The sequence below is a fragment of the Salvelinus alpinus genome, unplaced genomic scaffold (assembly GCF_045679555.1).
Source record: "Salvelinus alpinus unplaced genomic scaffold, SLU_Salpinus.1 scaffold_41, whole genome shotgun sequence".
Taxonomy (NCBI): domain Eukaryota; kingdom Metazoa; phylum Chordata; class Actinopteri; order Salmoniformes; family Salmonidae; genus Salvelinus; species Salvelinus alpinus.
Genome location: NW_027255982.1, coordinates 595,815 through 613,114, shown reverse-complemented (window position 1 = coordinate 613,114; position 17,300 = coordinate 595,815). Strand labels below are relative to the sequence as shown.

The 17,300-nt window shown below is 45.6% G+C and overlaps 1 protein-coding gene across 2 annotated transcripts in view; it reads right to left on the bottom strand.

The window, feature by feature from the left end:
* The window catches only part of LOC139567067 (F-box/WD repeat-containing protein 7-like), a 203,285-nt gene that overhangs the window by 122,563 nt on the left and 63,422 nt on the right, over window positions 1-17,300 (bottom strand). For both annotated transcript variants that reach the window (XM_071388516.1, XM_071388515.1), the window contains exon 2: window positions 1,564-2,301. In XM_071388516.1, coding sequence (XP_071244617.1) covers window positions 1,564-2,232 — 669 coding nt within the window. In that variant the 5' untranslated portion in view covers window positions 2,233-2,301. The remainder of the gene's footprint in view (window positions 1-1,563; window positions 2,302-17,300) is intronic.

Genomic DNA, 17,300 nt, shown 5'->3' with positions numbered 1-17,300 from the left:
GGAGGCATGGGTCGCTAGATTATTAGGCGCTGTTAGAGGTTTTGCACATTTCTGAAAGTGTCTGCTTTGAAACAGAGCTTGACTGCTTACCGTCACCTTCTCAGGGATATGAAAAAGCAAGGACCTATTCACACAATACTGTACCTGTTTATATGTACATTCAGACCATCACATTAGCACACACAACATAAAAACTGACCACAGGTTAGTGATATCACAACACCAGATTTTTGTCTGATACCGACACCAGGTTCAGTATCATAATACTAGATACCATCATGATACCAAGGGGGAAAAAAGAAGGCCTATTAGCCAGTCACAGAATGCTACTTGATCCAGACAGACCTTTAGGAGTTCGATATTTTTATTTATTTGACTAGGCAATATCATTACATTTGACATAGATTTTGATTTTTTTTGTATGCATTAATGAATCAAATCATACAATCAATTTGACTTTGTTTTTACCAATCTAACTACATAACAATAGAACGGTAATGATTTATTTGAATGGTAAATCTCTATTGATAAATTGGGGAAATCAAGATGTAGCCTTGGCCTATTCACAATACAGGTGAATGCATACTCAATAGGAGTGTGTGCAAGCATTGAGTTATTGTTTTGGCTGATTTCACAGGGCTACAGATGACAAACAATCTGTTACCCTTCCATTTGGGACTTATTTTATTGTACTGACCAACAACATTTGCATAGAAGACAAAACGTATTTTATAAAATGTAGTAATGTAGCTGTCTCTTTAAGACCCATGATGTCATTCACACTCAGTTTGGAGCTCCAGCAAAGAATCTTGACTGGAAGAGACGTGAGGCGAGGGAGATTACATGAACGAATACATTTTTGGGAGACAATCAGCTTTGAAATCAGCAGTAGTGTGTGTTATGGTTTGCATATTATCGCCAACAAGGTACTAGGGTAGTGAACTGATGTATGCTTCAGCTGGAAGCTAGCAAGGAAACTTATCTTACAAAGCTGGAAGCTACCAGTATCTTCTTGTTCTAGCCTGTAATGGACATTGTTGCATTTTTGCAATATTCACGGGTGTTAACTTCTGCTCAGCATAAGTGGTGATGCAGCCCAGACTCCCAGTGTGTGCTGTGGTTCCTCAAGCCAGGCTAGAGACAGTATGAGTGGGGAGCTAACGTGATGCAGCCTAGACTCCCAGTGTGTGCTGTGGTTCCTCAAGCCAGGCTAGAGACAGTATGAGTGGGGAGCTAACGTGATGCAGCCTAGACTCCCAGTGTGTGCAGTGGTTCCTCAGGCCAGGCTAGAGACAGTATGAGTGGGGAGCTAACGTGATGCAGCCCAGACTCCCAGTGTGTACAGCGGCCAGGCTAGAGACAGCAATGAGGAAGCGGACTAGGCACGATAAGGCGACGTCGGCTGCGCTGATACAGACTTGATCCTCTCTCAAATCAGAAGATGGCGTGAGACATTTGACAGAAGAACGAAAGTAACAATTCTAGTAGAGAACCGTTCTTGAAGGTTCTAGTATCTAGTAAGTTCTGGTATACTGTGAAACACTAACACTGGTCAGGTCTTACCTTCTTCTTGATGGGTGAGCTTTGGTGTTGGCATCCCGAGGACTGGTCCAGGTTGTTGTTGGGGACAGACGCATCACTCCTGAGGGAGGGTGTGTGAAGGCCGTCCTCCCCCTCCTCCTCCTCCTCTTCTTCCTCCTCCCTCCCGCTCTCCTCCGAATGCTCAAAGTCATCACTGTCCTGGTCCATCTCCTCCTCGTCCTCCTCATCCCTCCCCGTTCTCTCTCCTCCCCCTGTCCTTTCCTCCTCCTCCTCTCCCTGCTGGCTGCCACTGTTGTTGTTCTCCTCTTCCTCCTCCTCCTCCTCGTCACCCCCCCCCTGTTGCCGTCGGTCCGCCTCCCACATCCACCGGCCGCCCTTAGTCACTCCTCCGTTCACCTCGTTGGGTACTCCTCCTCCATCCTCCTCTCCCTGGGGTCCATTCTCCCTGGAGGTCCACGGCTCTTCCACTCCTTCCCCCCCTGCCGAGGCCGCAGGCTGGACTCTGGACTGCTGGTGTTCTTGGTCCTCCACCACCCGGTTCATGTGCTCCTCCTCGTCGGCCTCCTCTCCAGGCTGCTGGCCCTGGGGCGTCCGGGCCGAGGAGGAGGCGTTACCTCGCTGGGCCCCCGGGCCCCCTCGCCGGCCCCCCAGGCCCCGCCTGCTGCCCCCCGACAGCAGATCCTGGTTCATTTCCAAAAGCCAGCTTGCTACCTCCTGGACCTTCACTAGGCTGTCTGAGGAGGAGAAGGGCTTGGCATTCTGTAGGAGAAAGATACGAAAAGAGCGAGAGACAGAGGGAAAAAAACAGAGAGGGGGGAGAAAAGAGGAGATATTAGAGTTATCCATCTCATACACACAGACAATTGCAATGCTGACGCTCACCGAAATAAAGTGGAAATAACCCCTTCATCTTTTATTCATAACGGTAGAAATAAAACAAAGCATTTGTGCTGGGAGATGCACGAAATGGTTGCATTTTGGTGGGGAGACAATAGAGGAAATCTTTGGCTCACACAGCACGGGCCTTGGAACTTCTACAATAACTAACTACCAAGCCTCAGCGTGACACACACACACACACACACACACACACACACACACACACACACACACACACACACACACACACACACACACACACACACACACACTGGCATTCTAGCCTCTGACACAGCCAATGAACACAGCCCATCTGTCATGATATGAAAGCAGCGACATTCCTGGCTCCATAAGGAAGAATCCAGTCCAACTACTGTTCTTAACCATTGGGGTAGTTTGGAATTGGATGACGGCCGTGGACCATTGTTCAGAATGAGAATGAAAGTCCAGCTCTGTTATGTTTAGAGCTGTTTGTCATCCGATGCTGCTGGTCTACGGACAGTGAATCTGGTGGTTCCCAGAAACTTTAGCCTAATCAAAATAAATCAAAATATACAGTGCTGAGGAATTTAACTCTCTTGTCTTGGTAAACATACTTGTGTCAGACAGCTTGTTCATGCTGTTTGAAGCCTGCCGTTATTCACAAAACTATAGAAGTTTATCACGCAAGCATGACATGATGTAGCCTGTTTGTGCCATCTTGCCAACTCCTACTGACAGCACAAACAGATCTGGGACCAGGTAAGGGTGTAAGCCTACATCAGAATAAAAGGCCATGTTAGCTAGTTCGATGACAGAGACCCTGTACCAGAACCTGATGGAGCCAAGTTACCCAACATGACAACGCCTTCACTCTGAAGCCAAAGTGTCAGAAAGCTCATTATGCGCGGCCTGAATATGAGAATGAATATGACGTTAGTCCATTAGCCGTGACGGCTAGAGTTTGGAAAGACAAGTGAGGGACTGAGTGAGGGAGAGGAGGAGAGCAGGCTAGAGGAGAAGGAGTGAGGGAGCAGGGAGGAGTGCAGGCCAGGGGAACAGGAGAACAGTGGAAAAGTTCCATCCCAGTCATGTTGTTTCGTTAGCCTCTTGGGTGATCACAGTGTAGGTCTAAGTGACAGACTAAAACAGGACACATTCACCTTGCTCAGGTACGCAGACAAAGTTGAACCTGAATGAGTTCCCTCAGAGCCATGCATTTAGAGAAATACATGACTGAGTTCACGGTCAGTGTCCCTCACTCTTATAGGAGATTACAGTAGGAAGGTTGTCTAACAGACACACACCAAACCCGTCTATCACCTGGTGGAAAATAGCCGAGCATAACCTACATGTCATGCCCTCCTTTTGAAGTCGGCCACATTCTGTCTCCAGTTCCCCAGGAGAGGTGACAGTTTGAGAGACTGGACCGCCTCCACTGACACCAACAGGAAGTGAGTGCACTCCGTTGGAACAGGAATAGACGCCGGCCTGCCTGTGAATTCCATTCAGAGGACGAGTCAATCTGACAATGACTGTCTTTAGTACGACAGCTCTCTTGATAAACTGGGAGGACACTGACACTACGCCAAGGCAATGAATCAGACACTGAAAGAAGAGCCAAGAGAACAGGAATCTGTAGCCTAAACATGATTCTATAAGGGGGGGTCAAGAACATTATTCTTATTTATTATTTTACCTTTATTTAACTAGGCAAGTCAGTTAAGAACAAATTCTTATTTTCAATGACGGTCTAGGAACAGTGGGTTAACTGACTTGTTCAGGGGCAGAATGACAGATTTTCACCTTGTCAGCTCGGGGATTCAATCTTGCAACCTTTCGGTTACCAGTCCAACGCTCTAACCACTAGGCTACCTGCCGCCCCTCATAACCATAGATGTGACCAACATGTGAGAGCACAGTTCGCTTTCAATCCGAATCTAGCATCAGAAACATCCTTGATGTTCATTCTGAGAAGAGGTATCCTCTTCCAGTACTTGATTGAAGAACCAGCAGAGGGAGTACTTGTACAGAGTCCTGCTGAAACCCCATTCAAATCAACCAGAGAAGACTTCAACACCATAGGTCAGAGTTTCCCAAACTCCTTCCTGGGGACCCTAAGGGGTGCACGTTTTGGTTTTTGCCCCAACACTACACAGCTGATTCTAATTAAAGCTTGATTATTAGTTGGTTATTTGAATCAGCTGTGTAGTGCAAGGGCAGAAACCAAAACGTGCCCCCCTTAGTGTCTCGAGGACAGAGCTCGGGAAACCCTGCCATAGATTATTCATCATAACGTCAACACCAGAGATCATTCATCCACTATGATCAAGATGCTTACGATGATACTGGACCAGTATAATGGTCCATAGACAGATAGCAGCCTACGCTTCATTAAGACAACCTGTATGGCTGCTAATGAGATCATATAAAAGGTCAAAGGTGACGGGTGAGCAGCAGAGGTGTTACATGCATAGAACTGGAATTACATTGTGCTTTTTACCATTCTAGTATTTATATTTCTATGGTTATAAGGGCAGTGTTAAGACAAAATAAAACATTTGTCAGCGTTAATCAGACAGGGGAAACAGTGGGAGGTCAATACAAATTCTATAAGCCAGCAACGGCCCTGGGAGAGCGCACACACACACACAGTTGGAGCTGTTGTGTGTAATGACAGGATGCCATTAGATTGTGTGTAACAAGGTAGAAGGTGACAAGAATAAAATGGCAGCACTCAGGACAAGAGGGCCAGACTCTCTCCATAGCATATAATGTGGCACAGAGCTGGCCCTTCTGTGGGAGCGGGGCCCATTCAAACATGCCCAACTGTTGCTTTACTGTTATGGTTAGACCTATCCTTTACTGGGCAGGTGCCTCTAGTCTAGCCTATACAACGCAAGTACCTTTCAGCAGCAGTTAAGAAAACACATAATTATCCAGCTGCACATTTACTACTACAGCAATGAACTGGAAGTACAGAGCCCCAAGGGCCCAACAGCGGAGTAGTGGCGTGGACTAGCTGGAATTTCTAATCAGCCACAAGCACCTGCTCAGTTTATTTCCTACCCAAATACACATGACTATTTCCTTCTTAAGATGTATTTTTCATTTTGGGCTTGTTTTAAGATAGAGGCAGCTTCTCGTTTGATGACTTCAACCATGGACAATCAGCGGGGTTCCTCCAGCAACGTTTAATCAACCTCCAATTAACGTAAGAGAATGTTTTCCGACCGCCGTACCGACTCAGTGCTTTGCTCGTTAGCGTAACCCCTCTGATTAATGTTGTTTCCAACAGGAGGGGAAATGTTAGTGCTAATTAGACCACCCAATCAAGAGAGAGAGAGAGCCCAGACAGAAGGCTGGCGGAGGTGAGAGTTTGAGACACTGGCTGGTGTCAGAGTGTCTGCTATATTGCTTTAAAACCAGAAGCTCTCTCTCTCTCCCCCCCCCCCCTGCCCCTGCTCGGTGTAATTGGGGATGGTTAAAGCATTCGTCGTTTCATGTTTGGCTCTGATCTGTGGGGCCCCAAAGCCTGCTGTGAACACATTGCTAAAAATCGGCCACAGGGGCAGGAATTACAGTACAGCGGAGGGATTATCCAGCACAGGGCAGATCCAGGGGTGAACGGAGGGATACAGCAGGGCAGCACAGCTGGGGAACTGATGGAGGAAGCTATTAAAACACTGGTTAGGGGAGGTGGAGGGGGAGTCAATGCACCTGTTGGGAACCGTGGGAAAATTGACTAAGTCCTAAATGGCACCCTAGTCCCTATATAGTGCACTACTTTTGACCAGGGCTCATAGTGTTCTGGTCAAAGTAGTGCACTTTCTACAGGACAGGGTGCTATTTGGGACGCATCCATAATGTGCTTAACTTTTCCTGGAAGGACGCTTGATTGGTAGGATGTCCCTCGTCTTTATAGGAGCAGTTGGAGGACAATGTTGCCGTCCCAACATGCCTTGCACTGAGGTTATTTCCGTGTGACTGAACAGATGTGCTTAGACCTTAAGACTGTTTGTGCTATTGAGATTACTAACTCAAATACTGTTCTCTCTCGCCCACCCTTCCTGCCTGCCTCGCTCTCACACAGTTCTCAATGGAACATGACTGAGCCACTCTCTCCGGCCACTGACATACTGCATCTGTAAATATGTCCTGAATGGCGCCCCATACTGGCCATCAGCTCTCTGGGGACACAGGCATCCGGGCATGGGTCACCCCTGTAACCCCTCAATGCCCCCCAGGGTAGCAGGGTTTCCCAGTACACTAGTGCTTGGGAAATGACCTTTATCTAGGCAGGGTTCCTCCATGCTTCCTTCATTTCATTCCGTCATCCACTCTTCACTGGTTGTGCTCTAGCTAAACAGACTCCTGGTGGGAAGATGGTCTAATCTTTAACCCCTGACACTCCAGGGAATTGGCTTTTATGGATAGAGCTAAACTGAAATGTTTCTTACAGAAGAAAAATGGAAATAGTTTGCATAACCATAGTAGCAATTAGAAATGAACAGTTTGAAGATCATGGGAAAATTAGACTCAAAAGGTGAGAACCCGTACAGCTCACCTGACAAGACTAAATCCAAACATTATGGTTTTATGTGCCTTTTACATTTATTGTACCTTTCGCGGGATTTGTTGATAACGAAATCGGAAAACACTCTGGATACATTCAGTAACATAAGAACATTCCTGGGAAATGTGGGGTAGGGGCAACATAAGACCCCAAGAAAATGACAAGTGTTTGAGTGAGAGGTCTAACTGGTGTTTCCAAGTCGCCACACACGTCTCCAAAGTGTGCACAGTTGACTCAGAAAAAGGGTCTTCAACTATAAGGGGCTTTTGGAGCTCTCCTAGCTGTGCCGTTGAGGAACTAGAGCAAGCACACTTGTAGTTGTTTCGTTTGGAACACAGCCCTGCATCCCCGCCATCACACAATTACTGTTTACGCAATCCAAAAACGGGCCAGGCAGACATCTGAAAGCTTGTTCCATTGCCAACATGACTAGCTAAATGACAAAACCCGATTATACAGTGTGAGGCTTTCACAAAGCAATTCAGAGAAGCAGGCCGTCATTTTGGTGCGCACATAATGTAGTCGTGTGCATTCAGATGTGTGGTCCGTTGCAAATGTTCTTCAGAACACATGTTCATTGTGTTCAGAACAACCCAGGGTAGAACGCCTTGTAACTGTACATCAAACATAGTGATCATAAATGTTGACACTGTGACGTGACATTTTATGTGGAGATGTAAAGTGCACATTTGGATACAATTGTTTGGCTTGCGTGTATGACATCAAAGCGGTATTTGTTATAATCCTCAATGTCTCATCTTTTAAAATATATAGTCCTCGTAATTTACAGCATTTCCTCCCATCAGACAAAAATGATTTGCAGACGTTGCCCAATTAGCGGGAGGGATGAGGGCAACTTCTTGTCGCGTGCGCGGTGCTCAAATTCAGAACGGCTGTCAGTCAAATCCCATCCAGCGCTGTGAAGCTCAGAGCCAGAGCACTGACGTCATGTACAGCGTGCTACTGTAGCGCCACTACGTTCCAATTTAGGCGCTTATCTGTGTCCAAATCTGCCATTTTCAACCCGTATACGGGTACGAGTGTAAAGGGCTACATGCTACTTACTATGTGAATATGGACTTCTCATGACTGTATGCAGTGTGACCACTTCAGCTCCACGATCTGAGTTACTATGCAGCCCAGCCCTGGTGTCAGTTCAAATCGCAGCCAGTGTTATTACTCTGTGGATGAGAGAGCACAGCCTCTGACTCGGAGGCGTCAGGACCTGGCACCACGTCAAGCGTTTAAGTGGAAGAGGGAGGAAGAGAGACGAAAGACAAAGCTGCATCTCCCAAGCCAGCCTCCCGGCTTGCACCAAGAAGTGTGAGTACGTGGGTGTGTAGTGTTTCTGTAGGGGGGAGGGGTCCTTATGTACACATCTCCATTGCAAACACAACATTGTAATAACCATCCAGCATGTAAAATAGCAGACTGTCTGGTTAGCAAGTCAAGGTCCAGCCACTGCATCAGAGGATTCAACTTTTATTTCTCTGCAGTCTTCACAAGAAGGTTATCGGCCAGTAGTCAGGCTGTCTCTATAATACTAAGCTAGCGGTGTCTGTTCTCTGATGTCAGGGTCTTTGACGGTGGGGAATTGTGCGTCAGGGGAGACTCTCTCTCTGGTGGCGTGGGCAGCTGTCACTAGGCAACTCTGGGGATCAGAGAGGTGACCGTCTGACAGTCTCCTCACCACATCACTGACCAAACAACCCCCCGCCAGGTCTCACTGAACTGTGCCAAATTAGACCTACTAGAACATAAAAGACAATAGTAAAGCATCGTACTTAGTGACCTAAATAATGTTTAGTTCTCAGAAACGCCTGTAGCAAATGCTTGATTAAATAAATAAATATAAATATATATCCTGAGAAAGCGGCAGATGGTGATTTCTCCAAGTGGTGTGTCCACTCTAGCACGTCAGATGTACAGCAGACAGATAGCTCAGCTAAAGAGGGTAAAGCCTTGAAGGTCCATTCAGTCTGTTCAGGTGTTCTGGATTGACGGGTGCCATGGGGGCAGAATGGGATGTCTGTTTGGATCGCCATGGCGACAAATGATGGACATGCAGTCACACACACACCTATCAGAACTTGGATCCAGCAGTTGGTTACCACAGTTGACAGTGCTGAAGGAGTTCAAATCCTGCCGAATGCAACAAGTGTAGACCTTACCGTGAAATGCTTACTTATGAGCCCTTAACCAACAGTGCAGTTCAAGAAGAAGAAAATATTTACCAAATAAAATAAAGTAAAAAAAAATATTTTAAACAACACAATAACGAGGCTATATACAGGGGGTACCGGTGCCGAGTCAGTGTGCGGAGGTGCAGGTTAGAGGTCATTTGTACATGTAGGTAGGGGCGAAGTGACTACGCATAGATAATAAACAGCAAGTAGTAGCAGTGTAAAAACAAATGGGGGGTGGGGGGTCAATGCAATAGTCCGGTGGCCATTTGATTAATTGTTCAGCGGTCTTATGGATTGGAGATAGAAGCTGTTAGGGAGCCTTTTGGTCCTAGACTTGGCGCTTCGGTACCGTTTGCCGTGCGATAGCAGAGAAAACAGTCTATGACTTGGGCGACTGGAGTCTCTGACAACTTCATGGGCTTTCCTCTGACACCGCCTATTATATAGGTCCTGGAATGCAGGAAGCTTGGCACCAGTGATGTACTAGGCCATACGCACTAGAGGTCGACCGATTATGATTTTTCATCGCCGATACCGATAATTGGAGGACCAAAAAAAGCCGATATCGATTCAAAATCGGCCAATTTTTATATATATTTGTAATAAGGACAATTACAACAATACTGAATGAACACTTTTACTTTAACTTAATATAATACAGAAATAAAATCTATTTAGTCTTAAATAAATAAACATACTCAATTTGGTTTAAATAATGCAAAAGCACAGCGTTGGGGAAGAAAGTAAAAGTGCAATATGTACCATGTAAATAAGCTAATGTTTAAGTTCCTTGCTCAGAACATGAGAACATATGAAAGCTGGTGGTTCAATATTCCCAGTTAAGAAGTTTTAGGTTGTAGTTATAGGAATTATGACGCGTCAACTATCTCTCTCCATACCATTTGTATTTCATATACCTTTGACTATTGGATGTTCTAATAGGCACTTTAATATTGCCAGCACAATCTCAGGAGTTGATAGGCTTGAAGTCAAACAGCGCTGTGAAGCAAGCATTGCTAAGAGCTGCTGGCAAATGCAGTAAAGTTTGAATGAATGCTTACGAGCCTGCTGCTGCCTACCACCGCTCAGTCAGACTGCTCTATCAAATCATAGACTTAGTTATAACATAATAACACACAGAAATACGAGCCTTAGGTCATTAATATGGTCGAATCCGGAAACTATCATCTCGAAAACAAGACGTTTATTCTTTCAGTGAAATACGGAACCTTTCCGTATTTTATCTAACGGGCGGCATCCATAAGTCTAAATATTCCTGTTACATTGCACAACCTTCAATGTTATGTCATAATTCTGGCAAATCATAAAATTCTGGCAAATTAGGCGGCCCAAACTGTTGCATATACACTGACTCTGCGTGCAATGAACGCAAGAGAAGTGACACAATTTCACCTGGTTAACATTGCCTGCTAACCTGGATTTCTTTTAGCTAAATATGCAGGTTTAAAAATATATACTTCTGTGTATTGATTTTAAGAAAGGCATTGATGTTTTTGGTTTTGTACACATTGGAGCAACGATACGCACCGCATTGATTATATGCAATGCAGGACACGCTAGATAAACTGGTAATATCATGAACCATGTGTAGTTAACTAATGATTATGATTGATTGATTGTTTTTTATAAAGATAAGTTTAATGCTAGCTAGCAACTTACCTTGGCTTCTACTGCATTCGCGTAACAGGCAGTCTCCTCGTGGAGTGCAATGTAATCAGGTGGTTAGAGCGTTGGACTAGTTAACTGTAAGGTTGCAAGATTGAATCCCCCGAGCTGACAAGGTAAAAATCTGTCGTTCTGCCCCTGAACGAGGCAGTTGACATTGCGTCATCTGTGGATCTGTGGGGGCAGTACGCGAATTGGAGTGGGTCTAGGGTATCCGGGAGGATGCTGTTGATGTGAGCCATGACCAACCTTTCAAGCACTTCATGGTTACTGACGTGAGAGCTACGGGGCGGTAATCATTTAGGCAGGTTACCTTCGCTTCCTTGGGCACAGGGACTATGGTGGTCTGCTTGAAACATTACAGAGTCAGTCAGGGAGAGAAAATGTCAGTGAAGACACTTGCCAGTTAGTCGGCGCACGTCCTGGTAATCCATTGTGAATTCTGACCGGTTTAAAGGCCTTGCACACATCGGCCAGAGAGAGCATTATTACAGAGTCATCCAGAACAGCTGGTGCTCTCGTGCATGCTGCAGTGTTGCTTGCCTCGAAGCGAGCATAAAAAAGGCATTTAGCTCGAGTGGTAGGCTGGGCTGCTCGCGTCTGGGTTTCCCTTTGTAGTCCGTAATAGTTTTCAAGCCCTGCCAAATCCGACGAGTGTCAGAGCCGGTGTAGTAGGATTCAATCTTAGTCCTGTATTGATGCTTTGCTTGTTTGAAGGTTCATCTGAGGGCATAGCGAGATTTCTTATAGGTTGTCACAGTAATGGTTTATTTATCAGGCAGGAGATGAGCAACTTAGCAGCACAGCTAAGAGCGGTGTTACCGAGAAGTGGACTGTGGGTATGTAACAGCCGATATCATCAGTCTCTTAGTTTGCTCATTGTTAACGCTCCTAAAAGGTGCACACCATTGAAAGTGATAACAGCTTGCAGACACCTTGCAATGATGTGTTTTGCATTTTGACCTTTGATTAGTCATGGACGTGAGCATTTCTAATTGTTACCATGTACCTGATACATATGACAGAATATAAAATCAAACATCAAACCAGTTCTTAACAGTCCACTGGCAAAATGTGACGAGCGTGACACACCAAAGCCATGTTCGATTCAGATGGCCACATTGATATTCCGGTCGAGCGATGCTCGTCTGCCAGACTGAAAAGAGGGCAAGGCCAGAAAGACCGGCCGGAATAGCACGTCTCATCCAGTTTCCCTGAACACTAATCATTCCGTAATGGATGACTGATATCTACTTTCAAATTCAGCACCGGGTGGGACAGAACTCTCTGCAGTTAACATGGTCTCAGACTGTTGGGACAGCAAGTGGGAGACAGCAAGTGGGAGCCTCCACGTGAACAGATAAGAGGGGTGCAGTGTGTGTCATTTTCCTCTTGCTTTCTCCCTCTTATTACTGTGGCCAATGCTTCTCTGGCAGGCCATTTGTCTCTGAGGAAGCTGGGCCATGGGAGATTGCAGAGCTTCTAAACTACTCCCGCCAAATGGCGTACACACCGCACAGTACCCTGCCCTGAACTCAGTCACTGTTACTAGCCGGCACCACCCGGTACTCTACCCTGCACCTTAGACACTGCTGCCCTATGGACACAGTCAATGAACACTGGTCACTTTAATAATGTTTACATACTGTTTTACCCACTTCATATGTATATACTATATTCTAGTCAAGGCTCATCCTATATAATTACTGCTGTACACACCTTTTCTATTCATATATTGTCCATCATGTCTATACACACCATCATATACATTTATATGTATAAATAAACTTTTTTTGATGTGTGCATCGTTTTGTATTGTTGTGTATTACTGCACTGTTGGAGCTGGAGAAACACGCATTTCGCTGCACCTGCGATAAGACCTGCAAAATAATGTGTGCGTACGCGACCAATAAAATCACATGCGTTCCAAAAGGAACAGCGCAGACAGATTGGAAGAAAACAAGCCGTTCCCGTGGTTACCGGTAAGCTGCTTCCCCCTAAAAAGAAATGTTTCAGAGCAATCATCTGTCCAGCTCGCCTCTAGTGTATGAGCCACTGGATGAACGGATGATAATGAAAAACTAAAGGATGAAGTAAAAAGACAAAAAGGGACAAAAGTTCTCATTTCAGATAATTCTTTGTAGGGTTTTTCTGTAACATTCACAAGATTTGGGACACACTGAGATCCCCTTGCTTTAGCCCACTGACAAAATGAGACACCAGCCAGGTACATTTCTCTAGCCACACTTCACCTCCTTAGAAACTGCAGACACAGTCGTAGGCTACACACACAAAAGGAAATGAATGCACTTTGTGTTGTGGAGCTCCATGCGCCGGCTGGCATTGACAAAGTGACGAGTGGATAGATGGCCGGCCATTTTGTGTCCATTCCCTGAAACTCCTTTTCTTTGTGGCCTCCAGGAAAGAAACTGGGTTGGCTGAGTGGCTCAGTGTGTGGATGTCTGGCTCTCCAAGTCTCAAGCGCTGTGGTGGAGACTGGAGCATTAGCCTCAGATTGCAGGGCTCCCCTGGGACCTGTATCTCAGAGCTGTGAGCTCGACAGAGGAAGGCTATGAATAGCTGAACCCAGTATGCCTCCTATAAGGGAATCGCCAAGGTTCTGTAATTAGGTTCTTCAACATCACATGAAATATGTTTTGTTACTGTTGCCGAAAACAATCGCGGTGGAACACGCACGACAAGAGCGCATATCCGCGAGAGACAGTGACGTATTGAATCACGGGAGGGATGAAGGTAATTATTTCTGGTTCATTTAGTGACCCCCCCCCCAAAAAAAATATATATATACTTCCCATTCAATGTGAGCCAGTATAAACTGTGTATCAGTAGGCTTGACTAGTTGAAATAAGCTTCTACAAAGCGTGGACCACCAGCGAGACACCTCCACCAGCTAGCACTATAGCGAGGGATTTTACTCTCGGTTGAGGTCAGAGCAGAACGTATCCCTAGGAAGTGGGTGATGCAGGTGTGAGCTTGGTTTTCCTGTGGCAAAGAGTGAACTACAGCCCAAATGGGTACTGTATAGAGAGTCTCACCTCATACAGGAAACAGGTAGGATGAGGTCACTAGGACCAAAACAACTGCCTGGCAGACTTCCTCTTCAGACTGTGGCAACCTGCCCGTAGGTGGTAGAGGGTAAGAAAGCAGCATTTATTTCCTTATTAAATAACAGAAATGGCGGAATGCGTCAGTTGCTGACAGAAAAAGTTCCAAGTTTTTCACTTAACTCTTAATCAAGGTAATTGGTGGAGGTGTATATAAAAAGTGTAGAAGTAATTATATTTCTATGGTGGGAACTAAGTTACCTCCGTCAGCAGAAAACTCCTGAGGAGTAATCTCAGCAACATCCCAAATCCCATTACCATGTGCTTTAATGCGATTTAAGAGACAGATCTTACACGAGTGGAATACCCCGCGGCAAAACGAATGTTTGTCATTCGTAATATCCCATAGGCACATTGCAGTTTGTCTTCATCCACAACATTGCTGGATAAACACAAAAACACAAGCTTGACTTGCTTTCTAATAAGCCTACAGATGGCTCAAGTTAACACTACAGTTATGGGATTTTTAGACTTCAGAATATGGCTACTGTAACAAACAATATTGGCATGCTGGCATCCTGCTAAATGAAAGCGGTGTTGAATTTAGTACGGCAAGGGTTTATAAAAGGCTGAGATCGTATAGGATGATAAAATACCTCTGGCACAAAGAACTGTGAAAAGTTACCTGAGTGTTTAAAACAGAAGCCATTATCTCAAAAGGTTGTGCATATCAGAGCATCTTGCAAGATGACCAAGTGAAAGCAGAAACAGAACACCATTAGAGCTTAATCATTAAGCTTGGGGTTTTATGCTCTTCCTATCAGACCACAATTGCATGGGAACCTTTCACAGTCTCCGTTTAATGGACAATGAGCGAGAAGCAATAATGGGGCTGTAACGAGCTGGTATCGTTCGAAAATATGCTTTGATTGCGCTCAACAACAAAACAAAAAGCCAGCCATTGGCCTCTTTATCGACCGACCAAAAGCTTTTTCTCCATCCACAGGAATAATATAAATGGGTCTGAATCTTTATAGTTTAAGGCTGGGTCTTGTTAGTTAGCCTAGCGCACAGAACTGTGGCAGCTGGGACCAAGACAGCACCCAGTGTAGCTGCTGATAACAGGGGTTGTTGGGCTTCTGTGGCGTTGCCGTGCCAAGTCTGGAGCTCCAGAGACAAAGACACAGCTGTGTGCGGCACACCCAGGCACCACTTCAGCCCAGGCACAGTGCCCTCATCTGGGGGCACTTCAGACCGGCAGAATGCCCCTATGGTGGATTGCTGGGCTGCTTCAGGCCGGGCCAAGTTCTCCATGGGCCATAAGGGGTGGCCAACGGGTAAGCACTTTAACTTGTGAAGGCCCTATTTCGCACAGCAGGCAGTTGGTCAGGCCGCCAGCTAACATCCGAACAGTGGGCATGCTTGGCCTCTCCCCTCGGCAATCTCCCTACTGTGTTTAGCACATAGGTATTAGGCTTTCTATCCAACCGGCTGGCAAACTGCTGAAGGATTATTAGCCCAGTGAAGGGGGTCAGTGAGTAAATGGCTCAATCTAAACAGCCACAGACATTAACCACGCGTGGATGAGCTGTACTCATCACGACCTGCTCTTTATGGAAGATTGTTAGAAACTATTTTCAAACCATTGTCAAAAAGAAACAAACAAAAAAATGCTTCTTAGCAAAGATCTATTTCTCAAGCAAGAATTTAGCTAGGACTGTCTGGGAGTGGTCTGAGTGGGGAGGGGGAAACTAGCTGTTTTGGACTGTCTGGGGGTGGTCTGAGTGGGGAGGGGGAAACTAGCTGTTTTGGACTGTCTGGGAGTGGTCTGAGTGGGGAGGGGGAAACTAGCTGTTTTGGACTGTCTGGGGGTGGTCTGAGTGGGGAGGGGGAAACTAGCTGTTTTGGGCAGAGGATTGGAACTCTTATTGGTCTAGTAACTGCTGAAAACATCATACCGCCAAAACAGGCTGAAATTTCATGTAGTCTTTTCAAACAGCTCTTACACTAAATAGGCATTATCATTTTCACAGTATTATTCCAATGACAGTGTGGGAATATATATAAAAGAAACAGGAAATCACATTTTTGACTGCACTGGGCCTCTAAGACAAGCCCAGATACGCTATCAAAGCTGAAAACACCAGTCATTTTCTCTCTTGCTAAGTGGCGTATGAAAAGACAAACGCAGGACTTTTGGGACACAATCTATTCAACCACAGACAACCACATATTGCCTACAATTCTGACTACCTGCTCTTTATGGAGCATCGGACATACGGTCGGTCAATCATTACAGACTTTGACAGTTTATTCTGAAGCTTAATCAGTAAGTTAAGACAAGTTGAGATTTGCTGTGAAACATTCATAAAAACACCAGTAATTCTCTCCTGCGGAGCACGTCAAGCAAGTAGTTGGAGGGAGTTTGATCCCGCCACAATCAGCCTGTATGGGTCAAATAAATTATTTAGCAAAACAAGAAGGTATATTCTCACTTGCTGTGCTCAGAAGACGGCAGGCTCGAGGCAACACCACAGCCGACATACTGATCCTGAGTTCGGACAACGGGGAAAAAGAGGCATTGAAATACCCCGCTGTGGCTGCAGGGACTTTCTCTACAGACTTATGCTAATACCTAAAGTGAAGTATGAAAAGACAGAAGCAGAGTTGCTCAGAGAGTCCATCTATCAACGGGTGATGAGGGCTACGGTGTCGTGACCAGTGAGACATGTGCTCTCTAATTCGCTCTTCGTTGGCGTGCACATCCCCTTTGAAACAGCGGCAATAAATCAAACGGATGGGATCTAAACGGAGCAAAAGGCGAGGAGTGGAACAACATGCAGCTAGCTATTCACTATGAACTCGGTCCATAAAAAGACCACCAGCAACAGATAGCTGGAGGAGCTGCCATCTTATTAGCTAAATAATACAAATGTACATTGATGAAAGCATAACCTCCCGATGTTCCATTGCATTGGTGACTAACTCGGTGAAACAGCAATGGAATGAACAGTGTCAGACAGATAAATGCCAGACTTGGGCTGAACAAAACATGTTCCATACTGAGGGATTAATTGTATTACGCAACATGCCAAGCGCCTAATCAGTGGTAATAAAGGGATGTTAATACTTATAATTATGAATTTCTGCCCAGCGGCCATGGGCTGTTATATACAGGCCTTCTTTAGAAGCCGTAATCCTTTAAATACAGAGCTTAGTGCTCAGTGGGACCTCCTGGGTCTACATTTCATTGCAGAGGCTATTAATCGATCTCTCTATTTAAAGCTGGTGCCGCTTGTTGCCTCAAAAGGAGGGAACTGAAACCGTTCAGGCCTGTAAAAAAGGAAGAACGGGAAAGAGGGAAATTATTTCTCCTCGAATTTGACA